At 57.0% G+C, this 18,811-nt stretch overlaps 4 protein-coding genes across 5 annotated transcripts in view; 2 read left to right on the top strand and 2 right to left on the bottom strand.

Annotated features, from left to right (window-relative positions):
- HCLS1 (hematopoietic cell-specific Lyn substrate 1) overlaps window positions 1-7,290 on the top strand; it is a 12,436-nt gene extending 5,146 nt beyond the window's left edge. Inside the window, exons 5-14 of the mRNA XM_027909937.1 lie at window positions 1,293-1,327; window positions 1,432-1,673; window positions 1,786-1,896; window positions 2,539-2,594; window positions 3,334-3,403; window positions 3,625-3,767; window positions 4,369-4,479; window positions 4,914-5,223; window positions 5,660-5,731; window positions 6,503-7,290. Of these exons, the coding sequence (XP_027765738.1) occupies window positions 1,293-1,327; window positions 1,432-1,673; window positions 1,786-1,896; window positions 2,539-2,594; window positions 3,334-3,403; window positions 3,625-3,767; window positions 4,369-4,479; window positions 4,914-5,223; window positions 5,660-5,731; window positions 6,503-6,639 (1,287 nt within the window). The 3' untranslated portion in view covers window positions 6,640-7,290. The remainder of the gene's footprint in view (window positions 1-1,292; window positions 1,328-1,431; window positions 1,674-1,785; window positions 1,897-2,538; window positions 2,595-3,333; window positions 3,404-3,624; window positions 3,768-4,368; window positions 4,480-4,913; window positions 5,224-5,659; window positions 5,732-6,502) is intronic.
- A 1,463-nt stretch (window positions 7,291-8,753) lies between these two features.
- Window positions 8,754-9,701, bottom strand: LOC114072028 (olfactory receptor 5V1-like). Its single transcript, XM_027909942.1, has one exon. It carries the CDS (start codon window positions 9,699-9,701, stop codon window positions 8,754-8,756), a length of 948 nt encoding a protein of 315 aa, XP_027765743.1.
- A 3,900-nt stretch (window positions 9,702-13,601) lies between these two features.
- NME6 (NME/NM23 nucleoside diphosphate kinase 6) lies at window positions 13,602-16,127 on the bottom strand. Of its 2 annotated transcripts, XM_027909943.1 has the most exons (6): window positions 16,053-16,127; window positions 15,754-15,856; window positions 15,625-15,664; window positions 15,251-15,411; window positions 14,913-15,070; window positions 13,602-13,833 (listed from the first exon to the last, which is right to left on the bottom strand). In XM_027909943.1, the coding sequence occupies exons 1-6, from the start codon at window positions 16,125-16,127 to the stop codon at window positions 13,708-13,710; spliced, it is 663 nt and encodes a 220-aa protein (XP_027765744.1). In that variant the 3' UTR covers window positions 13,602-13,707. The 2 variants fall into 2 exon arrangements, with proteins under 2 accessions (XP_027765744.1, XP_027765745.1); XM_027909944.1 differs by lacking the exon at window positions 13,602-13,833 and having other exon boundaries at window positions 14,504-15,070.
- Window positions 16,128-16,249: 122 nt separating this feature from the next.
- Window positions 16,250-18,811, top strand: part of LOC114072027 (rab-like protein 2A) — a 4,633-nt gene continuing 2,071 nt past the window's right edge. Inside the window, exons 1-5 of the mRNA XM_027909941.1 lie at window positions 16,250-16,380; window positions 16,466-16,495; window positions 16,589-16,668; window positions 17,816-17,895; window positions 18,629-18,740. Of these exons, the coding sequence (XP_027765742.1) occupies window positions 16,256-16,380; window positions 16,466-16,495; window positions 16,589-16,668; window positions 17,816-17,895; window positions 18,629-18,740 (427 nt within the window). The 5' untranslated portion in view covers window positions 16,250-16,255. The remainder of the gene's footprint in view (window positions 16,381-16,465; window positions 16,496-16,588; window positions 16,669-17,815; window positions 17,896-18,628; window positions 18,741-18,811) is intronic.

Genomic DNA, 18,811 nt, shown 5'->3' with positions numbered 1-18,811 from the left:
TCCCAACTTGTCTCTGTGCTTTGCTTTGGTGAAAGCCATGTCCCCACCACCCCCCACAAAGGATGGCTGGTGCTCCCTGTCCTCTCAAAGCCCTTCTGAGAATGGCTCTGGAGGAGCTACCCAGGACGTGAAGTGATTGCTGGAGGAAACAGCTTGTGGGAAAAGGCAATGGATATGGAAACAGAAGCCTGTGGAGCACTCAAATTGCTGCAGAATTCTGCAGATTCAACAAACAGTGCAAGAAGTAAAACTAAAGATGTTTTAAATATTCTGCACCCCAAGGAAGATGAGAGGGCAAGGTCTGTTGCTGTTTTCAGGTAAATGTGAGGAATTCTGCATTACCAAGGAAATAACTGAATTGGGCTCGTTTAAGAGGAATCTATAAAAGAAGGAACATAGTTTGAGGCATTCTTGGTTGATCTTAAAATAATGAATTCCATGCAGTTGTGCTACATTAACATATTTTTGAAGACATAAAAATTCATCAGGCTGTGTGAAAACACAGAAGTTGCTCAGGACAAAATGGAACTGTTATAAGTGTTTGGGTTGCTTTTCATAAAAATATATCTATTCTAGAAGCTTCAACAGCAAGATAACAGTCACAAAATCTGTATTAGCTGAAAACAGCTCCCTTAAAGATCTGTTTCATAACAGCCTAATGGGTAGATAATAGTTTAGTGAAGGTAAGTTCAAGAATTGCTCGTACTTACAGATTGACTGAGCTTCTGTGAAACAGATCCATTCTGGAATAAAAAATGTCATCATGCAGCTTTCTCTAGATCACAGTCTTCATGGATTGTTACAGCTGAAGTTGTTGGAGAAGCCCCAGCTCAGTCCTGCGAAACGCAGACCTGTGAGAAAAGCGTCACAGAACAGGGAGAGGTGATTGTGATTTACCCCTTAAGGGCAGGATTTGGAGACTGAGCTGGCAGGTGTCTGAAAGGAGGAGTCTGTACAGCCAGCAGCCAGGATGGAGGCTGGAATGCCTCAGGAATCAGCCAGTAATAACCAGGTGGTCCTTAGGGAACCGCTGAACGGTGGCTGAAGTCGTTAATGGATCACTGGTTTGGAGATGGAAAAGGGAGAGGCACAAGGCAGCTGTGTGTGCTCTGTCACACGACAGCCAAGTGGGGAGAGCAGGAGTGTGTCTACAGAAATGGGAATTCAGCCTTTGCTACAGCCCCAGGGTCAGATGTTTCCTGGTAGAAGCTGAGATTCCACCCCAGCAAACACGAGCCCCTTCGCCATTCCTGCACTTCCACGGCTCAGTGTCTTTCCAGCCCTTTCCCAAGGCTGGCAGACCAGAGCCAGAAATCCTGGAAGCTGGGTGAGTGGGTGATATAGCCTGGCTTGGCAGTGCCCAAATCCCTGCTTGGTTTTGCCTCCCTGCTGTCCATGACAAATCCATTTTCTTTCTTCCTTCCCTCCCAGCTGGCTGTGTCTGCTTTCTCATCGTCCCTGCCGCTCTCCTTCCTCCCCTCTGCTCCTTCCCAGTGCTGCTCCCCTTATCTCCTCACCAGGCCCGCGCTGGGGGCAGTGTTTCACTCCATGCACCGTCACAGATTACTCCAAGGGCTTTGGTGGCCGTTACGGGGTGGAGAGGGACAAGGTGGACAAGGCGGCCGTGGGGTTTGACTACAAGAGCCAGGCGGAGAAGCATGACTCTCAGAAAGGTGAGCTGGGGCAGCCAGGGGACACAGCCTGAGCTCACAGTGCTGCCACTCATCTCCTTCCCTCCCTTGTCTGTTCTCTTCCACGCCGTCATCTGGATCCCTGTGGCTCAAGATTACGCTGTGGGCTTTGGTGGGAAGTTTGGGGTCCAGAGGGATCGTCAGGACAAGAACGCCCTTGGCTGGGATCATCAGGAGGAAGTGCAACCCCACTCGTCCCAAACAGGTCAGGCAACGCTGCCAGAGGTGGTGGCAATTTCCTTGGAGCTTGTGGTTCACAGTCAGAGATCCAGCTGCTGGAAAAGGAACGTGTCCAGCACGTTCTGGAGCAGCTGGGATGTGGAGAGCCCCAAAGGACAGGGGCAAACTCTGCCAGAGGAGATGGCTGCTTGGATCAGCGGGGGACGTGGGATGAGAGTTCCCCTCAGGCTTCCCAAACTCTGCTATGCTGTCTGCTTGATGCCCAAAAAAAGCAGATAAAACTGTTTAGGGACATTCCTGACCATGTGCTCATTGCAAGGGCAAGCACAGAGGAAGGAGGCAGAACAGACCCCAGGAACCTGGGGACTGCTGCAGGGTTGACTTCAGTGCCCATGGCCACACTCCATTCACACTCCATGCCTTGGACACAGGTTGGGCAGCTGCAGCCCTGCATTCCTGTGCCCTGGGCTGAAAGGAGGGAGAATTAGCCCTAAAAGCCACTGTCCAGAGCACTTTGCATGTGTTATCTCGAGCTGTTTCCATATATGAGAAGATGCAGACAAGGCTAACTCATCTCATTTATCACTGGTCACAGCATACTGAAGCCAGATGTGCTTACAGAATATAAAATATTATAAAATAACCTCCTTTTTTTTTCCCCATACAGACTATGCCAAGGGGTTTGGAGGCCGGTATGGGGTCCAGAAGGATAGAGTGGATAAGGTAGGACTGCTGCAGCCTTCCATGGCTTCCTACTAATCACTGCTCCTTGCCCTGCTGCGAGAGCAGAGATTTCCCAGGTGGAGGTGAGATTCACAGTGCTCGGTGCACAGATGTGGCAAGAGGGAACTGGCTCGGTGTAAAATAGCAGAGGATGCAGAGGGATGCAGCCTGGGGAGACCTTAGTGCAGGGAATTCCTCGTGGCACTGCCTGTAACTCCTCACTTCTCTGCTGTTTCTTAACTTCTGCTGGTTTTTCTCTCCTGTCAAGGAGTGCCTTATGGTCTGCTCAGGTAGCCAAATCTGCCTGGACACCTCGACAAACTCCAGCAGGGATGGGATTAGCGCAGTTGGGCAGGATAAAAGGTCACCCAGTTGGCTGGTTCGGGTTTTCTGTTTGGGCTGACACCCCACAAAGCCTCATGGACAGTCACAACACAGACTCAAGCCCTGGAGTTAATTCTCTGTGTGTGTGTGTCAGGCTGCCCTGCAGCCTTGGTCAGTAAAAAGGGTCCTGCCAGTGACTGGGAGATGATCTTCGTGGATGTGACTAAACTAAGAGGTGGGAATCCTGTGGCTTTGGGGCATTTGGAGGAGGCAGTGGGGGGGCCTTGCCTGAATCCCACATTCCCTGTTGTGGGATTGGTGAGGTCAGACACCCCTAGCAACAAAGCTTGCCATCCATCACCAGTAGCCAAACCTTGCCCAAGAAGCCGGTCAATTCTTCCCCTTCCTCTTGCAGAGTGCTGCTGGCTTCGATGAGATGGCAGCTCCCACCTCCTCCTACGAGAAAACAAGACCTCTGGAGGCAGGTACGAGTATCAGCCCTGGACTTGGGAAGCTGTGGGCATCCTGGTCCCTCTGTGCCAGCACGCTGGTAGATGGGATGGGGGTTTAAGCCTGTGCTGGGGGCAGGACAAAGGCGGCTGAACTGCAAGTCTCTCTGGAAGAGGTGGAAGTCAGGCTTTCTCCTGGATGCTGGGGGCGGTGGGAGGGAGCCGTGGGGCTGGCTTAGTTGGCTGTCTCCTCACAGGAGCTTCCAGCGGCACCAGCAGCCTGCGGTCGCGGTTCGAGCACATGGCCAGGTTGGAGGAGGAGGAGAGCAGGAGGCGGGCGGAGCAGGAGGAGGAGAAGCTGCGGCGACAGCCCCGGCAGGTCCCGGCACCGCGGGGACAGGTGAGCCCTGGCTGTCCTGCCGTGTCCTCCGAGGCTCGTGGAGCAGACTTTTCCTCAGGCCACGCACCTCCATGTCCTTCCAGCTGATCTCTTTAGAGCAACTTTTTGCCTAAACTGCTTCCCTGCCTCTGCCACAGCCACCCACCGAGCTTCACGTTCGGCACCGGACTTTCCTTTTCAGCACACGGATCAGTGCGTGCCTGCACCCAGCCGTGGCCCCTGTGCTTTGGCCTCGGCTCCTTTTGCCCCTGGTGTTTGTCAAAGAGTGCAGTCACCCCTCCCCAGCACTGCCTGTGGGATGCACCCCAGCAAACTGGAGGTGGCACCCAGCCCCGGTGCTTACCTGACCTGCCTTCCCACCTGCTGCCGTTCCTGCACTCAGAGGGCAGAGTGGGATTGGCAGGGAAGCCCCCCCCCAACACGTTCCTCTTCGGGGGTGGCCCCCACCCTTGTCACCAGCCTGCCAGTGCCTAGCCCAGAGCGGGTTTGTAGGAGCTGGAACAGGTTCTAGGGGGAGGAAAATGTTCCGAGTTGTTCTGTTGGGAATGGGAACAGCCGTTGCTCTGTACTCATTCCGAGGGATCTGATGGCTCTTCTCCAGCAGGAAATCCCACCAGGAGGGAAGGGGCACACCGGGGCAGCCCCTCCTGCCCTGCCAGCACAGGTACCCGGGAGTGCCCAAGGAGACCAACCTGTGCCACCAGGAGAGCAGGTGCCGAGGGCAGCCTGGGAGAGAGGAGGGAAGGGGGAGCAGGCAGAGGGGATTGCACCTGAGAGGGGCTGTGCTCCACGGGCAGCCCTGCAGCGAGATGTGGAGTGCAGCCACAGCCTGTGAGAGGCTTTGGAAGGACAAGGGGGAGCCTTGGGATGGGGCAGGCTCTGGGAGGGGGGTGGTGCAGTGGCAGCACCGTGGGCTGGAGAGAAGTATAAACAAGTGAAGCTCAAACACGTGAACCCTGAGGGTCTCCAGAGCAATCCCAGGTGCCAGTTCAGCACGGCCCGAGGGGCTGAACTGTTCCCCTGGTGTGCAGGGGGTGGTGCTCCATGGAGGGGCTGCCTTATGCCAGGTGCTGGGAGTCAGGAGAGACCTGCCTGTGGTGGGTGCTTCGCAGGTGACTTTCTTGTCACTCTCTCACCTCGTGGCAGGAGGCCAGGAGGGAGGACGAGGAGACACCACCCACTCTGCCACCACGGCCGGCAGATCTGGGCGCAGAGCTGTGCAAGGTCCCCAGCCAGGATCAGCCCATCTACAGCGAGAGTTTGGATGTTGGTGGAGACTACGAGGAGCTGCCAGAGCCCTCTGACTACTGTGACATTACCAGTGGAGGTGCTGAGTACGAGGAGCTGCCGGCCCCACTGGGAAAGCTGGATGCTATCTACGACCTTGGGGAAGCTGGAGGAGAAGACTATGAGGTGATCCTTCCTCAGGAGCACAGCCAGAGCCAGCCCCACCTGGGTGAGTGCTGATAGAAGAGCCCATGTCTTGGGAATCTGTGTCCTGAAGTCTGCTGTGGTCAGGGTAGAGGCTCCTGATGATGGAGGCTTGGTGGTAGATGAGCTGCAAGCAGTGCTGGGCCAGGCAGCAGGTGTCTGCTGGATCTGCTGGATTCCTGCCTGGCAGGAGGAGTGGGGGGCTGCTGTGGCTCAGGAGAAGCTGGATGTGTGCTGATGCTCTTGCTGTCACGTCCCCGAAGTGGCTGCCAGTGGGGTACTGGGGCCACGCTCCTTGTGGAAGGGGAAGGAAGTCACACCTTGCTTTGGGCTGTGGTAAAACCTCTCCCTGCTGACAGGGTTTGGATGTGCTTCCCCAAAGCTGGGCTGGAGGGTGGCACTGCCCAGGGCTGTGTGGCTGCCTCAGCCTCTGTCTCATCTGTCCCTCCTGTGTCCTGCAGCCAACCTGGGAGTTGTTCATGAGGGGCAGCACCTCGGGACCTGTGCAGTGGCTCTCTACGATTACCAAGGAGGTGGGTCTGCCCCATCAGGGCTTGGGGGGGGAGGGCACTGGGCCAGGGGGACATGGGGGTCCGCACCATCAGCGGTGGGGAAAAGACTGTGGCTTGGGGGGGGGGGTTTAAATTTCTTCCCTGTAGGAAGCAGAATGAGACCTGGCTTGGGAACTGCGGTGGTTTAGGAATGGTATTGTCCAATTTAGTAGTGCCACTAAAAAAACCCCCCACACACCATCCCTCTCCAGCTGGAGGCCCAAAGGGTAAAGGTCATGGACTGATATGAGAACAATTTACTGGAAACAGCTATGAGAGAAGAAAACAAACGGTAACAGCAACAATATTAATAACTGAAGGTTGAAGAAAAGAAATTGTTCACGTGGAAAAACACTCACTGGATTAATAAACAGTAGTGGATGGCTCCCTCCACCATTTCCCAAATGGAAGGAACCCCCTCTTCCCCAGAACAAACAGCCCCTTTCCCACCCCAGCAATGATGTGAGGTGTTCCCAAATAACTTCGGTGTACTGGCCGTGCCCCCTCCAGGCTACTGCAAAAAATTAACCTGTCCTGGCCGGAACCAGGGCAGGAATAGAAAAACTTCATCTTTCATCTGCTTTATCTGTGCTGTTTGATGGGGGTTGGGGGAGGTTGAACCCTTGGGAGTTTATCAGGGTGCTTGTTCTGTCTTGTCCTGCCCAGGGGAAGTGGGAGGAGGGGTGTGAACTAGCTGTGTCTTGGGTCCTCTTTGCATTGTGACTCTCTGTCTTTCCTGACCGATTTTTGCAGAGGGAGACGATGAGATTTCCTTCGATCCCGACGACACAATCACGCACATCGAGATGGTGGATGAAGGCTGGTGGCGGGGGCAGTGCCACGGCAGGGTCGGCCTCTTCCCAGCAAATTACGTGAAGCTTCTGCAGTGAAACGAGCACTGGGCAAGCTGCTCCCTTCCAAACTTCTGCCTCTCTCTGCTTCAGCCTCTTCCATGTTATCAGCTTCATTTGGTGTGTCCACACTTCAGAGAAATCTCGGGGAGCAAACTGGCAGTGCCTGAGGGGATGTTTTGTCTTGTGCCCAAGAGGATTTTGGTTCCCATCCGCTTCCAGGTGGGAAAGGTGGGATGGTTTAAGAGCATATGAGTGTGATATATAAGGTGTCTCTTCCACCCAGGCTGCCACACCTGTCACCTGGCAAACCTGCAGGAGCGTGTCCCGTTCCCAGCGGGGCAATTCCCAGAGCAGAAACACTGACTCTGGTCCAGGCAGGGCAGAAGGGACGTGAGCTGTGGGACCTCCTTCAGCTGCTGTAGCCCTGGATCTCATCCTAGCCAGGGTTCTAAAGAAAAAAGAGCACTGGGAAAGTCAAATTTGCCTTTGTTGCCGGGAAGGGTTTGCATTTGCAGGATGGAGCAGAGAAACGTGAACGTGGTCTGTGTGCCCCTTTTGGGCGCTGGTATGTCTGTCCCTGGGGGCTGTGCCCTCCCTTTTGGGCACAGGTGTGTCAGTGTGTCTGTCCCTGGGGCCTGTGCCCTCCTTCCCAGCTGCAGCAATAAACAGCTTCTGCTCTGGCCTGGCTCGAGTTGTATCCCGGTGTTTTTGTGACAGCTCATGTCCCCTGTGCCTCTTGGAGGCTCCTGAAAAGGTCCCCTGATTCTTCATCACAGGTGTGGGGAAAGGGCTGAGCAGGTGGGAATCAGGACAGGAGGAAACATCTTGTTTTTAATGGTTAAGACAGATAGTTTTCAGGAATGCAAAGCAAAGCCCTCCCTTGCACCAGCACATCCCAAGGGAATGCTCAGCTGGGGGAGTTGTTGTTGTTGTTGTTCTTCCTCTGGGGGATGCAGGTACCATCACAGCAGGAATAAACTGGGGATAGCTGAGCAGGGAGCTGCGAGAGAACACCTGAGGGGCTGTGAGAGAACACACCTGCCAGCAGCGAGTCCCACTGTGACACTTTAGAGTTCCACTCTGAAGCTTTAGAGCTCAGTGGCTCACGGGTGGGTTCTGGACCACCCAGAAGCTGACCGAGCCTGTACTACCCGGGTGGGAGTGCAATATTCCTGTTCGATGTTTGATCCTGGGAAAACCCACAGGCTGTGTCTGTCCATCATGGGAAAGGTGCGTTGGGATTCAGACTAAAAACTGTCAATTTGAATGTAAGTTTTCCTGGAGGTTTCTGATTTGGGTTGGCTTTAGGTTTTTTGTTTGGCTGAAGTTTGATTGATTTTTTTTCCTCTGAGGTAACTTCACCAGTCTTTTTGAGTTGTGTAGCCGCCCCCCCCCCCCTGCATTTCCTGCTGTCCCTTTCCAGGGGCTCTCCAGAAGGGGGTTCATTGGGCAGACTCTGATGTGTCCAGTGACAATGAACTGGAGCTGTTTCAAGGACTTTTTGGAATCCAGAAGGGCAGATAGCAAGGAGGGCTGAGGGGCTCACAGCCTGTCTGGGCAGGAGCAACAGCCCAACCCAACAGGTGGGTTACAGAAACACTTCTTTCCCCAAAGAATAGAATCAGCACCAAGAACTGACAAACTGTTCCCAGCAAGCCATGAACCTCCCAGTCCCAGTTCTGACTCCCCAGTGGGTTTCTCTGGGAACAGATTGGATTTTCCTGGGCATAACTGAGCTATGTTAGGAGTATTTTGGGCCCCTTCCAGCCGTCTGACTGCAGGTGTGACCTGCCTGTGCCAGCTCGGCCCGGTGAGTCCCTGCTCCTGGCCCCTGGTTTTGGGGCCATTGCCTCCAAAACACAAACCATCATTTGAGGTGGGACCCAGAAGAGGTAGCTGAGGTAGCTGAGGCAGCAGCAGCAGCCCCACATCCCCACCCAGCCCTCAGCCACCATCACCCGGAGCCACACCACTCACAACAGCCGCACCGGGATGTTTTCCAGAGCTTTTGCCACAGACAGCAAAACGTTTCTGGTGAGCGTTTCGGTGCTGGGAGCTCCCCGTTGGGCCACAGCCCCGAGGCTGTCGCCGTGGGCGTCCCACAGACAGACGCTGCGGTGCCAGCGCCGTGGTGGCAGCCCTGGCACCGCTCAGGCGTCGCTGCCAGGGGAGCCCGGCGTGCCCCGTGCCCGCACAGCCCTCCTCAGTGCCCCCAGCACCTCCCGGTTGCGGAGGCTGTAGATGAGGGGGTTCAGCGCGGGCGTGACGATGCAGTACAGCGCCGACACCAGCGCGTCGGCCGCCGGCGAGTAGCCGGAGCTGGGCCGGTTGTAGTTCAGGTTGGCCGTCACGAAGTACAGGGCGACCACCAGCAGGTGGGCAGAGCAGGTGGAGAGGGCCTTGCGCCGGCTGGTGGCCAGCGGCATCCCGAGGACGGCGGCCAGGATGCGCAGGTAGGAGACGACGACCAGCAGGAAGGGGCTGAGGCCCACGAAGACGCTGGCCAAGTGCAGAGCCAGCTGGTTGGGCCGGGTGTCGCTGCAGGCGGCCCCCAGCAGCGGGGGCACGTCGCAGAAGATGTGCCGGAGCCGGGGGGCCCCGCAGAAGGAGAGCCGGGCGGCCAGGAGGGTGTGCAGGGCCGAGTCCAGCAGCCCCCAGAGCCAGCAGCCGGTGGCGGTGGCCACGCAGACCCCGCGGCTCATGGCCTGGGCGTAGCGCAGGGGCCGGCAGATGGCCACGTAGCGGTCGTAGGCCATGACGGCCAGCAGGGCACACTCGGCCCCCGCGCACCCCATCAGGAAGAACATCTGGGCCAGGCACCCCCGGTAGGAGATGGTGGCCTGCGGGCGCAGGGCGTTCGCCAGGATCTTGGGCACCGTCACCGACGAGTAGCAAAGGTCCAGGCAGGACAGGTGGCCGAGGAAGAAGTACATGGGGCGGCGCAGGTGGCGGTCCAGGGACACGAGGGCGAGGATTGCGGAATTCCCCAGCAGCGTGGCCACGTAAACGGCCAGGAGGAGAACGAAGAGGAAAGGCCGGGCGTGGGAAAAGCCCAGGAGCACGAACTCCGTCACCTGAGTCTGGTTCACGCCTGCCATGGGGCCAGCTGGGTCAGAAGTGAGCGCTGTGGAGAGCAGGGGGTGACTGTGAGGCAGTCAATGATGCAAGGGGGTCCAGCTCTGGTCCTGTCTTCACAGTGGTTGAAAGTTTCTTGTGTTGGGATTTCACAGGCACGTGGATTTTCGGAGCCCAGAGATCTGCCAGCCAGCGTTGGGCACCTGACTGCAGGAGAAGCACACAGAGGGAACCCAAGAGCAGGGGACATCCACCCACGCCCCCTGGGGTCCCCTGCCAGCCCAGCCCCTGGTCTTGATAGTATTCCAAGCATGTCTTTTGATGACTACATGCTTCCCTGCCCCTGGACAGGTCACAGGGTCAGAGCATTCCCTTGATGCCACAGGCACTAAACTTGCTCTTCCCCAGCCCTGGTTTGGGGATGTGGCATCATCCTGCACCAGTTAAAAGAATATTTTTTTTCCTTTATCCTGTCTCCTGCTCTGCAATAACCAGCACTTACAAAGCAGGGGTTCCACTCACGAAGAAGGGGTTCCACTTTAGAACGTTAAGCGCTTGAGAATTCACTGCTTCTCTTGGGAGTTTGTTTCTTGTAGCTACTTCCCACAGGAAACTGTCAAAGCACTGTTCAAAACTGTGCTTTTTTTTTTTTTTCCCCTGTTGGAATTGCTCCGGTGTCAGCTCTGTCTCCTTCATAACTTTCAGGTCTTCCTCCTTGTTCTGAGGGTATTTTCTCCCTGTGCACCAAGAGCAATACTAGGGTTTGCCGAACAGAGCTAAGTTCTGATTCATTTCTCTTTCACTTGCCAGTTTTTCAACTTCTTAAAAAAAAAAAAAATTAACACTGAAAGGAAAGGGTTTTGGCCAGAAGATGAGTTCTTCCTTGCCTGGCACAGTGACATCCGAACTTGTCACTCCATCCAGGATGTGCCAGGCTGGGAAAACTCTGCCCAGGCAAGCTCTCAAGCGGTTGCCCACATCAACATACTCTTCAGCACAAACCAAAAGGGCTGGATGGGGAGCAGAGAGGGAACACAGACATCACCAGTGCCAGGAAGGTTCCTGTCCTTGCCCCAGGAGTTGAGAGGGACCCTTGACCAGCGTGACAGTGACACATGAGCCCAAGACCAAGCTCTGCTCTGGTTCACTCCCTGAAGCAGGAGACCTTTTCTTGTAGCCTTTTGGGGACCACTGTGCCACCCTTCCTCCTGCAGGAGCACCTTCCCTGGGTGGGTGTGAGCTCCTGCAGGAGGATGTGGCTCTCCTCACCAAGCTCCCACATCCCATCTGCTCTCAGGTGAGCAGAGCAGGTAGATTGCAGCAGACAGCCCTTGGAGATGAGGTCCTGAGCCTCGGGTACATGTAAGGTGATGGCTGGACTGAGGGAGCAAACAGCACGGGAATGATTTCTCTTGGAAAGGACTGGATGGCTCTGTTAGAGGCAGCAGGAGCAGCCACAGCCTGCTCTGACCAGCCAGGAGCCCTGGGGGCCAGCACCAGGTTCCCCCCACCCCCAGCAGTGCGTGAAGAGTCTGCCCTCTCACCTGTCCTCACCTCCACAGCCAAGAGCAGAGAGTGGATGGCACCTGGCCCCTGGTAAGAGGGAAACACTGGCTGGATCCCTGGATGCTGTCCTGTATCCCATGTCCCAGGTGCTGCCTGGTTTGTCTTACCTGCACGAGGAGAAGCCCACACGTCCTCAATGCTGCGAGCGCAGCAGCTTTTAACCCTGCAGGGGCCCTGGGAGGGGCTTTCAGAGGTGGCTCCTGTTCAGCGGCAGGAGCGAGGAGGAGCAGCCCCCACCAGGCTGCACCAGTGGGATCCGAGCCCGTGGGACTGAGCCCTGGTGACACAGGACTCACCCCGACCTCCCATCCCTCTCCAGGCTGTGCCAAGCGCAGACCAGACCCTGCTCCAGCTCCTGGGTGGGGAAAGGGGGTGGGAGCTGCCATCCCTGGGCCACAGGTCCTTCCTATAACCCCATTTCAGGGCTGTGAGGTGCCTGCACCGGCCACTGGTGGTCTGAGCATAAGCTCTGGATCTGGAACAGCAAGACCTGAGGGAGCTGAGTGGTAACACCTTTCTCAGGTGAGTAGGGAAAGTGCAAGTGGGATATAACTGGACATGAGGATGAACACCTGTGTGGAAATCCAACACGGACACCAAGGGTTCTGATGCCTCAGCCAGAGGAAATGTGGGTCAGAGGGTGCCTGGAGCTGGAAAATATGAGCAGCAGGTGTTATAAGATGAGCAGTTGTAAGTGTGACCCTGTGTGTGTAGGTGGAGCTGTGACTGTGACCCTGTCCCCAAACTGCTCCAAGAAGGTCTCCTGCTTCAGGGAGTGCACAAGGAGCAGTGACTCTGAGCCCTGCCTGTCTCCAAGCAGCTCCCAGGCAGGGCAGGTGGGCTTGCAGGGCAGGGAGGCCACGATCATGGGACTTTGTGATGCAGCCTTTTGCTCTGAGTTTACCAAATTACCTGTTTCTCCTGTGGCAATGACGAGCATTTCCTTGTTTCACACAGAAAACTCCATGCTGGGGCATTCCAGTACAAGGTGGCCAGGGTTTTAAGGGAAGACAAATGCTGGCAGCACTCAGAGAAACCCCCTCCCACTCTGATATTTCAAAAGAGACTTTGCTGAAACCACAAACACCAGAAACTTCCATTATGGTAGTTCATGTCTTCATCCTCCTCTGGTCTCAGGAGGGATATCAAACCTGGCTGTGGGGGTCCAGCAGTAAATCAAATCTCCATGAACTTGTGAAATGTTAAGGGAGTTGTTTTTTAACACCAAAATGCTTCAAATTGGGGGTGCAGCCTCCAGGATTGGGCCCAGATCCTGTAAATGCTCCACACTTCCAGAAATCAGGCTCTTGACTTACCTTCTCCAAGCATCTTATGGGAGAGGTAGTGGATTCCTGCCTGACTCCTTCTCTCTCAACACTTGACAAGGAGATTTTTTTGGCTGAAGAAAATTGCGTTGTCTTGAGCTTTTGTCCAGTTTAATTGGCACTTGAGTTTTTTTAAAAAGACCAGGCAAGGAGGGTTTGCATCTCTATGGTCTAACCATCAACTGGCCAAAGCTGCCCCAATTTATACGTGTTTGTCACGGGCTGATGTTTGCACAAGCCCAACCGCTGCGATCACACAACGTGAAGTGACCTGTTACCCTGGGGCATCAGAGTTTGGGGGGCAGGTTCAACATCTACAGAGGCCTGGAAATGAAAATTGGGGTCCCAGCACCAGCCCTGGGTCACTAATTCTTCCTGGCCAACTTGTGTTCAGAAAGCAACAAGGAAAGTCTCTCCTGTCACCACCAAGTAGCACTTTTGCCTCGTGGTTGCTCGTGGGTCCTTCTTGGGCAGCTGTGGCCCCTTCTGCCAGTCTCATTCCTCCCTCCCTTCCCATGGCCAGCTTGGAGCCATTCCCAAGGCTCCTCATCCCGGTGTGAGCACCAGCTCTGCCCCCGAGGCCAATTAGTGCACTCGAAGAGAGAGAAGTTTCTGTGTTCCCAAGTTTGCCCCCTTGGTCCCATTCCCCACAGACCCTCTTCCCCAGGGAACAGGTCACAGGGGTGTCAGTGCCAATTACAAAAGCCCAGAGCGCTTCCCCTGCTCAACCTGGCATGTTTGGGAGATGTGCAAACAAGGCCCAGAGCGGGCTGTTAAAAGTTGCTGGGGGCTGTTAAAAGTTCAAGGCAGCCACTTTGTTCACACTGCTGGAATCAGCTGCACCCAAGTGCACCGTCACCACGGGAAGTTTGTGCAGGCACGTTCAAAGGGGTCATTTCCCCAAATGGAATGATTGCAAGTGAGTAGGAAAAAAAAACCCAAAAACTTCAGCAGTGAGAGGCGTGAGCCAGGAATTGTCAGTCAGTGATGTGCCAAAGGAATATCCAGAAAGGGAAGCACAACATAGAGAAGAAAGGTAGAAACAGTTGAGTTTAATAATTACAAGAAAAACACACAAAACTGAGCAAACCCTCCAGGAATCAACAAACCATCAAATTTACAAAATCCCAGTAAAGCATCAACAGCATTGGGGACAGCAGCTCTCAGACCTGTGTGAAGGCACATGGGATCCTGAGCAGATCCACCCTGGACACTGCTGGGGACAGGGACAGCAGCAATGTCCTGCAGATCCCTGCATCTGTACCTGGAACAGAACAACGACCATTTGATCCCAGACAGGAGGAGGAGGAGGAGGAAACACAACTGCAGATGTGTTTGACCGTGATAGCTCTGGGCAGCACTTCCCACAACAGAGGGAGTTCTGGGAACAGAGAGTCCCTGCCTTGGTCTGGGACAATGTAAATGCACTAAACCCCTGTACAGGAGCCAACCTTACAGGGAAACGCAGCTCAGCCTGCCAGGACCTGGCTCTGCACCTCCACACCCAGCCCTGCTGCACCACCACGTCATCATTCCATCACTTATCCAGGTGACTAAATGGCTTTGGCCATCCCTTTTCCCAAAGACACGGAACTGTCCAGTGAGGTTGCAGACACTGAGGGCTCCAAGCTGCCCTCGGGTGTTTTGTCACAAGACCTCACGTGAGGAGCCCCTGGCAAAGCTTCTCAGCCCCTGCCACCTGCTGTCAAATTCATTATCCAGCCCTGGACTGGTGGATCCAGGAAATCCAGAGCTCCACAGCCACTACTGAATTCCACCAAACCTGCTGCTCTTGTGCCCCACCAGGACCAGCTCCAGCTGTGCCTCCACCTGACACAACTCAGGACACAAACCCCAGGACAGTGGGCTTCCCAACGTGGCTGCACATGAGTGAGGACAGCATGGTTCATCTCACACCACTGATGCCTTTTTTAGGCTCTTTTCCCCTCTTTTCTCCCTAAGGCACAGTGGGAACAGCCAACAGAGAACCCAAGGCCTACCACCAGCAAAAGCAACTGGAACAAGCAACCTCTGATCCACCTGGCCCTGGACCAACTCACCTGTCTTATTCATACCCAAATAAACTTGAGGGCCCAGTGAGCTGCGTGGCCAGACTGTCAGTGGGAACACTGCTGAAGGAGCTCTTCCTACAGCACCCCAGCACCCGCCTGACCCCAGAGAGCATGACGTGACCCTGGGGAACACAGCAGCACCCACACGAGGCTCTCCCCCTCCCTCGGTCCCTAAAGCGTGGCACAACTCTCCGTCTGGTACCCCCACAGAGCACCCAGAGGCGCTGCCAGCTCAGCAGAGCCAAGCCCTACCGCAGGTAACTCAGGTCACCTCGGCCTCATCCGCCTCGAGCACGTGGTGCACGCGCTCCTCGGGGCTGTAGAACACCCGCCCCTGGCGCAGCCTCGGCTCGTCCTGCTCGTACCAGCGCTGCTCATCGAACTCGGGGAAGAAAAAGGCGATTTCCCTGCTGGCTGAGGCGGGCGAGTCTGTCAAAAAAAAAAAAAAGAGGAAGAGGTGACGGGAGATGCCGGTCTGGCACCACAAACACGTGCTGGGCTCCAAAGGCACCCGGCTCAGCCGCACCTGGCCAGGTGTGCACGGAGAACACATCGCCCACTTGGAGCCCCAGAACCTCCCTGAGCACCAGCCAAGCAGGGCAGGCCTACCTGAGCCATGGGTGGTGTTCCTGGTGTCCGTGAGGCCGTAGGCTCCTCGGATGGAGTCCGGGTCGCTGTATCGCGCTCGGAACACTTTGGTGGGTCCCATCAGGGATCTCCAGCGAGGGACGGCGTTCTCGTGGGCCAGGATGTAAGCCCACATGGGGCCACTGCGGGAAGGGCCCAGGAAAAGCAGAAGGAAAGGTTACGAAGGGCACACAGTTCGTTCGTCCCTGGAAACCTGCACAGCGCAGCTGCCGCGGGCTGCTCTGCGGGGACCCTGACACTCCTCACCCGCACCCCCCGCACACCCTCCGCGGCTCCGGGTGGGGCTCCCCTCGCCGGGCGGCCCCTCCACACCGCGGGTCGCCCGCAGCAGGTACCTGGCCATGAACTCCACGAGCCGCTGGTAGAAGAACCGCCCTGCGGAGAGACAACGGGCCGGGTGAGGGGCGGGCCCGAAGCGCTGAGCGCCCCCGCTCCCGCAGAGCCCCGCAGAGCCCCGCTCGTACCCGCGTGCTCCCGGTAGAAGCGGCGGCTCTGCTCGGGGCCGCACCGCAGCTCCTTGGCGCGCACGATGAGGAACCGGTGGCGGAGGATGGCGGCGTGCACGGCCTGAGGGAACAGGGGCGTTGCTGGGCAGGCGGGCCGGCGCGGTGCCCTGTACAGTACCCGGTGCGGTGCCCGGCGCGATGCCCGGTGCGGTGCCCGGTGCAGTACCCGGCCCGGTGCCCGGTGCGGTACCCGGCCCGGTGCCCGGTGCAGTACCCGGCCCGGTGCGGTACCCGGTGCGGTGCCCGGCCGGACTCACCTCCCGCACCAGCGGATGCGCCACCGCGTCCGGCTTGAGCAGCGCCAGCGTCAGCTGCAGCCGCGGGGCCGCCATGGCCGCGCCGCAGGGGCGGGGGGCGGGGCCCGGTGGGGGGGCGGGGCCGCCGGGGAGGCGGGGCGGGGGGGCGGGGCCAGGGAGGGTCCACGCGCGTCGCGTGGCAGCGAGGACGCGCAGGCGCGGCCATGGCGGCGGCGGAGGGACCGGAGCGGGAGGAACCCCGGGACGAACCCCGGGACAAGGCGGCGGCCGGCGCTGAGGAGACGGTGAAGATCATCTGCCTGGGCGACAGCGCCGTGGGCAAGTCCAAGTGCGTGGGGGCGCGCGTGGGGCTTACGGGGGCGGCGGCGGCGGCGGGTCCCGCGGGCTCACGGCGGCGCGCTGTCTCCCCGCAGGCTGCTGGAGCGCTTCCTGCTCGACGGCTTGTATCCTTGGCAGCGGGGCGGCGGGGGGATGGGGCAGCGGCGGAGGGGGGGGGTCTCCGTGGGCTCTCCGTGGGCTCCTTAACATCGCCGCAGCCGCCCCCAGCAGCTCTCCACGTTCGCGCTGACGCTGCACCAGCATCGCGCCCGCGTGGGCGGGCAGGAGGTCCTCGTGGGTGAGTGGGGCACAGCCCGCGGGGCAGCCCAGGGACTGGCGGTGCCGTGGCGGAGGGAGGGGCTGGGAGGGGGGAGATCCCCTTGCGCTGGATCCTGGTTGGGTTTTTGGATAGACTGCAATATCCTGAGGAATCCCGTGGCCTTCTGTGACGGGACTGCAGCGTTGATGGATGGGGCAAAGCGAGTGCCGTCATTGCTCTGGGCTTGGCGAAGCTTTGGGCACTGTCCCCACGATATACCGGGCTCTGAGCTGGAGAGACAGGGATTGGGTGGATGGGTGGGTGGATGGACACTCGGGGGTGAGGAATGGGCTGGATGGCTGCACGCAGAGTCGTGGTCATGGCTCATTGTCCACGTGGAGACCGGGATGAGAAGACCCCTGAAGGGTCTGTCGGGGTCGGGACCACCACTGTTCAACATCTTTGTTGTGACAGGGACAGTGAATGCAAATGTGGTCTGACAGGGCCCTGTCTGTATTTAGGCATTTTAAGAAGTCACCATCGTGCAGGTCAGGCCCAGTGTCCAGTCAGACACCGATATCAGAGCAAAGGAATCCCTGAGAAAAGCAGCTTATAGCTTCTTGGATTTGGGTGCAGCAGCACCACGCTTGGGTCCAGCTGACAGAGGGGTGACCACGCTGGGGTGCTTGGCTGAAGCTGTGCAAGTTTACACAGCAAACCAGACCCAGATGGGAACTTACAAACCTGGTACCAGCAGCAAAAGGCATTGTGGGGTCCGGGTGTGCACAGTGGCACCTGACACCTGGCGTACACAGAGATTCACGGGCTGGGATCTGTCTGCCTCAGGCTGACTTCTCTCCATCACTGGCTCAGAAATCAGCAGTTTCCAGCAGTTTCTGGAGGTTTAGTCGGTTTCCCATTGTCATCCCTTAGCGACAGAGGGCCCAGGCATTGCTACTGCTCTTTGCACTTCTGCCTGGCTCCGTCCTGCTGTCCCGTACAACTCGTGCCACTGGTGGCTTCTTCTCAGTTGGGCATCATCTCATAACCCTCGAGTGTTTTGGACTGGCGAGGCGAAACCCAGTTTGCGACCCAGGGCAGGTGGGCTGGGCTTTGCCTCCAGGGGGTGTGAGCTGTGAGGAAAACGGGGCGAGCTGTGTTGCTCTGAGCTGTTTCTGTGTTACAGACTTCTGGGACACAGCGGGCCAGGAGCGGTTCCAGAGCATGCACGCCTCCTACTACCACCAAGCCCACGCCTGCATCATGGTGAGGGAGTCTCGGCCGGGAGCTGGTGGGATTTGGGCTCGGAACGGTCCTGGTGACACTTGGCTTTTGTGTTCCTTTTATGGTTACGCTGCTGTCTATTCCTTGTCTCTTCTAGTGGTTCAGAAAGTTTTCCTCGATTGTTCTTTCTTCTCTCACCAGATAAAGCCCCTGTAGCTGGGCTTGCTTGGCTCTGGTCTGTCTCTCCTGGTGGCACTGTTCTCCATCTCCTGGCTCTGCTGTCCTCTTAAATTTCCTCACCTTTGTCCCTGTTCCCAGTTTCACGTCTCCTCACCTGCTCGTGTCTCCTTGTTTGTCCTGTTGCTCTCACTTTCCGCTGTACCTCACCACCTGGGAACAGGAGTCACCCTCACTGGTGCTTTAGTTGTCAGAACAGAGGATGCCACCACATCTTACTCTGCTGGGCACTAATCGTTCCCATTACTGGCTCCCTCTGTGTGGGTGGCAGGGACTTGTCACAGGACACAGTCCCAGTGTAAAGGACATCGAAGGGCTGTTTCCTGCTGGCTGCATATGCTGGGATACTCTTGTGGATACTCTTCCTTTCTCTCCCATCCTCTCTAGCAACACCCAGTTCCCTTTGTCATGCCCTCCTGGGAATATTCTGCATTCTGTCCTTGTGTCGCTCAGAGATGTCCCAGGCCGCTCAGAGCTGTCCAGGGGCAGTCAGAGCTGTCCTGGATTGGCCTCAGCACAGCTGGTTCTCTTTTGCAAGGTGTTTGATGTGCAGAGGAAGGTCACCTACAAGAACCTGAACAGCTGGTACCGGGAGCTGAGGGAATTCCGCCCGGAGATTCCCTGCATTGTGGTGGCCAACAAGATCGATGGTGAGTGCACCTTCTGTTCCCAACCTCGCAGGGTTGTGGTGAGGTTCACTCTTGCCCCAGCTGAGAACAAA

The sequence above is a fragment of the Empidonax traillii genome, unplaced genomic scaffold, assembly GCF_003031625.1.
Source record: "Empidonax traillii isolate 1590-97213 ecotype Southwest subspecies unplaced genomic scaffold, ASM303162v1 scaffold2534:size70782, whole genome shotgun sequence".
In the NCBI taxonomy this organism is placed as follows: Eukaryota; Metazoa; Chordata; class Aves; order Passeriformes; family Tyrannidae; genus Empidonax; species Empidonax traillii.
This window is presented reverse-complemented; position numbering and strand designations above follow the sequence as displayed.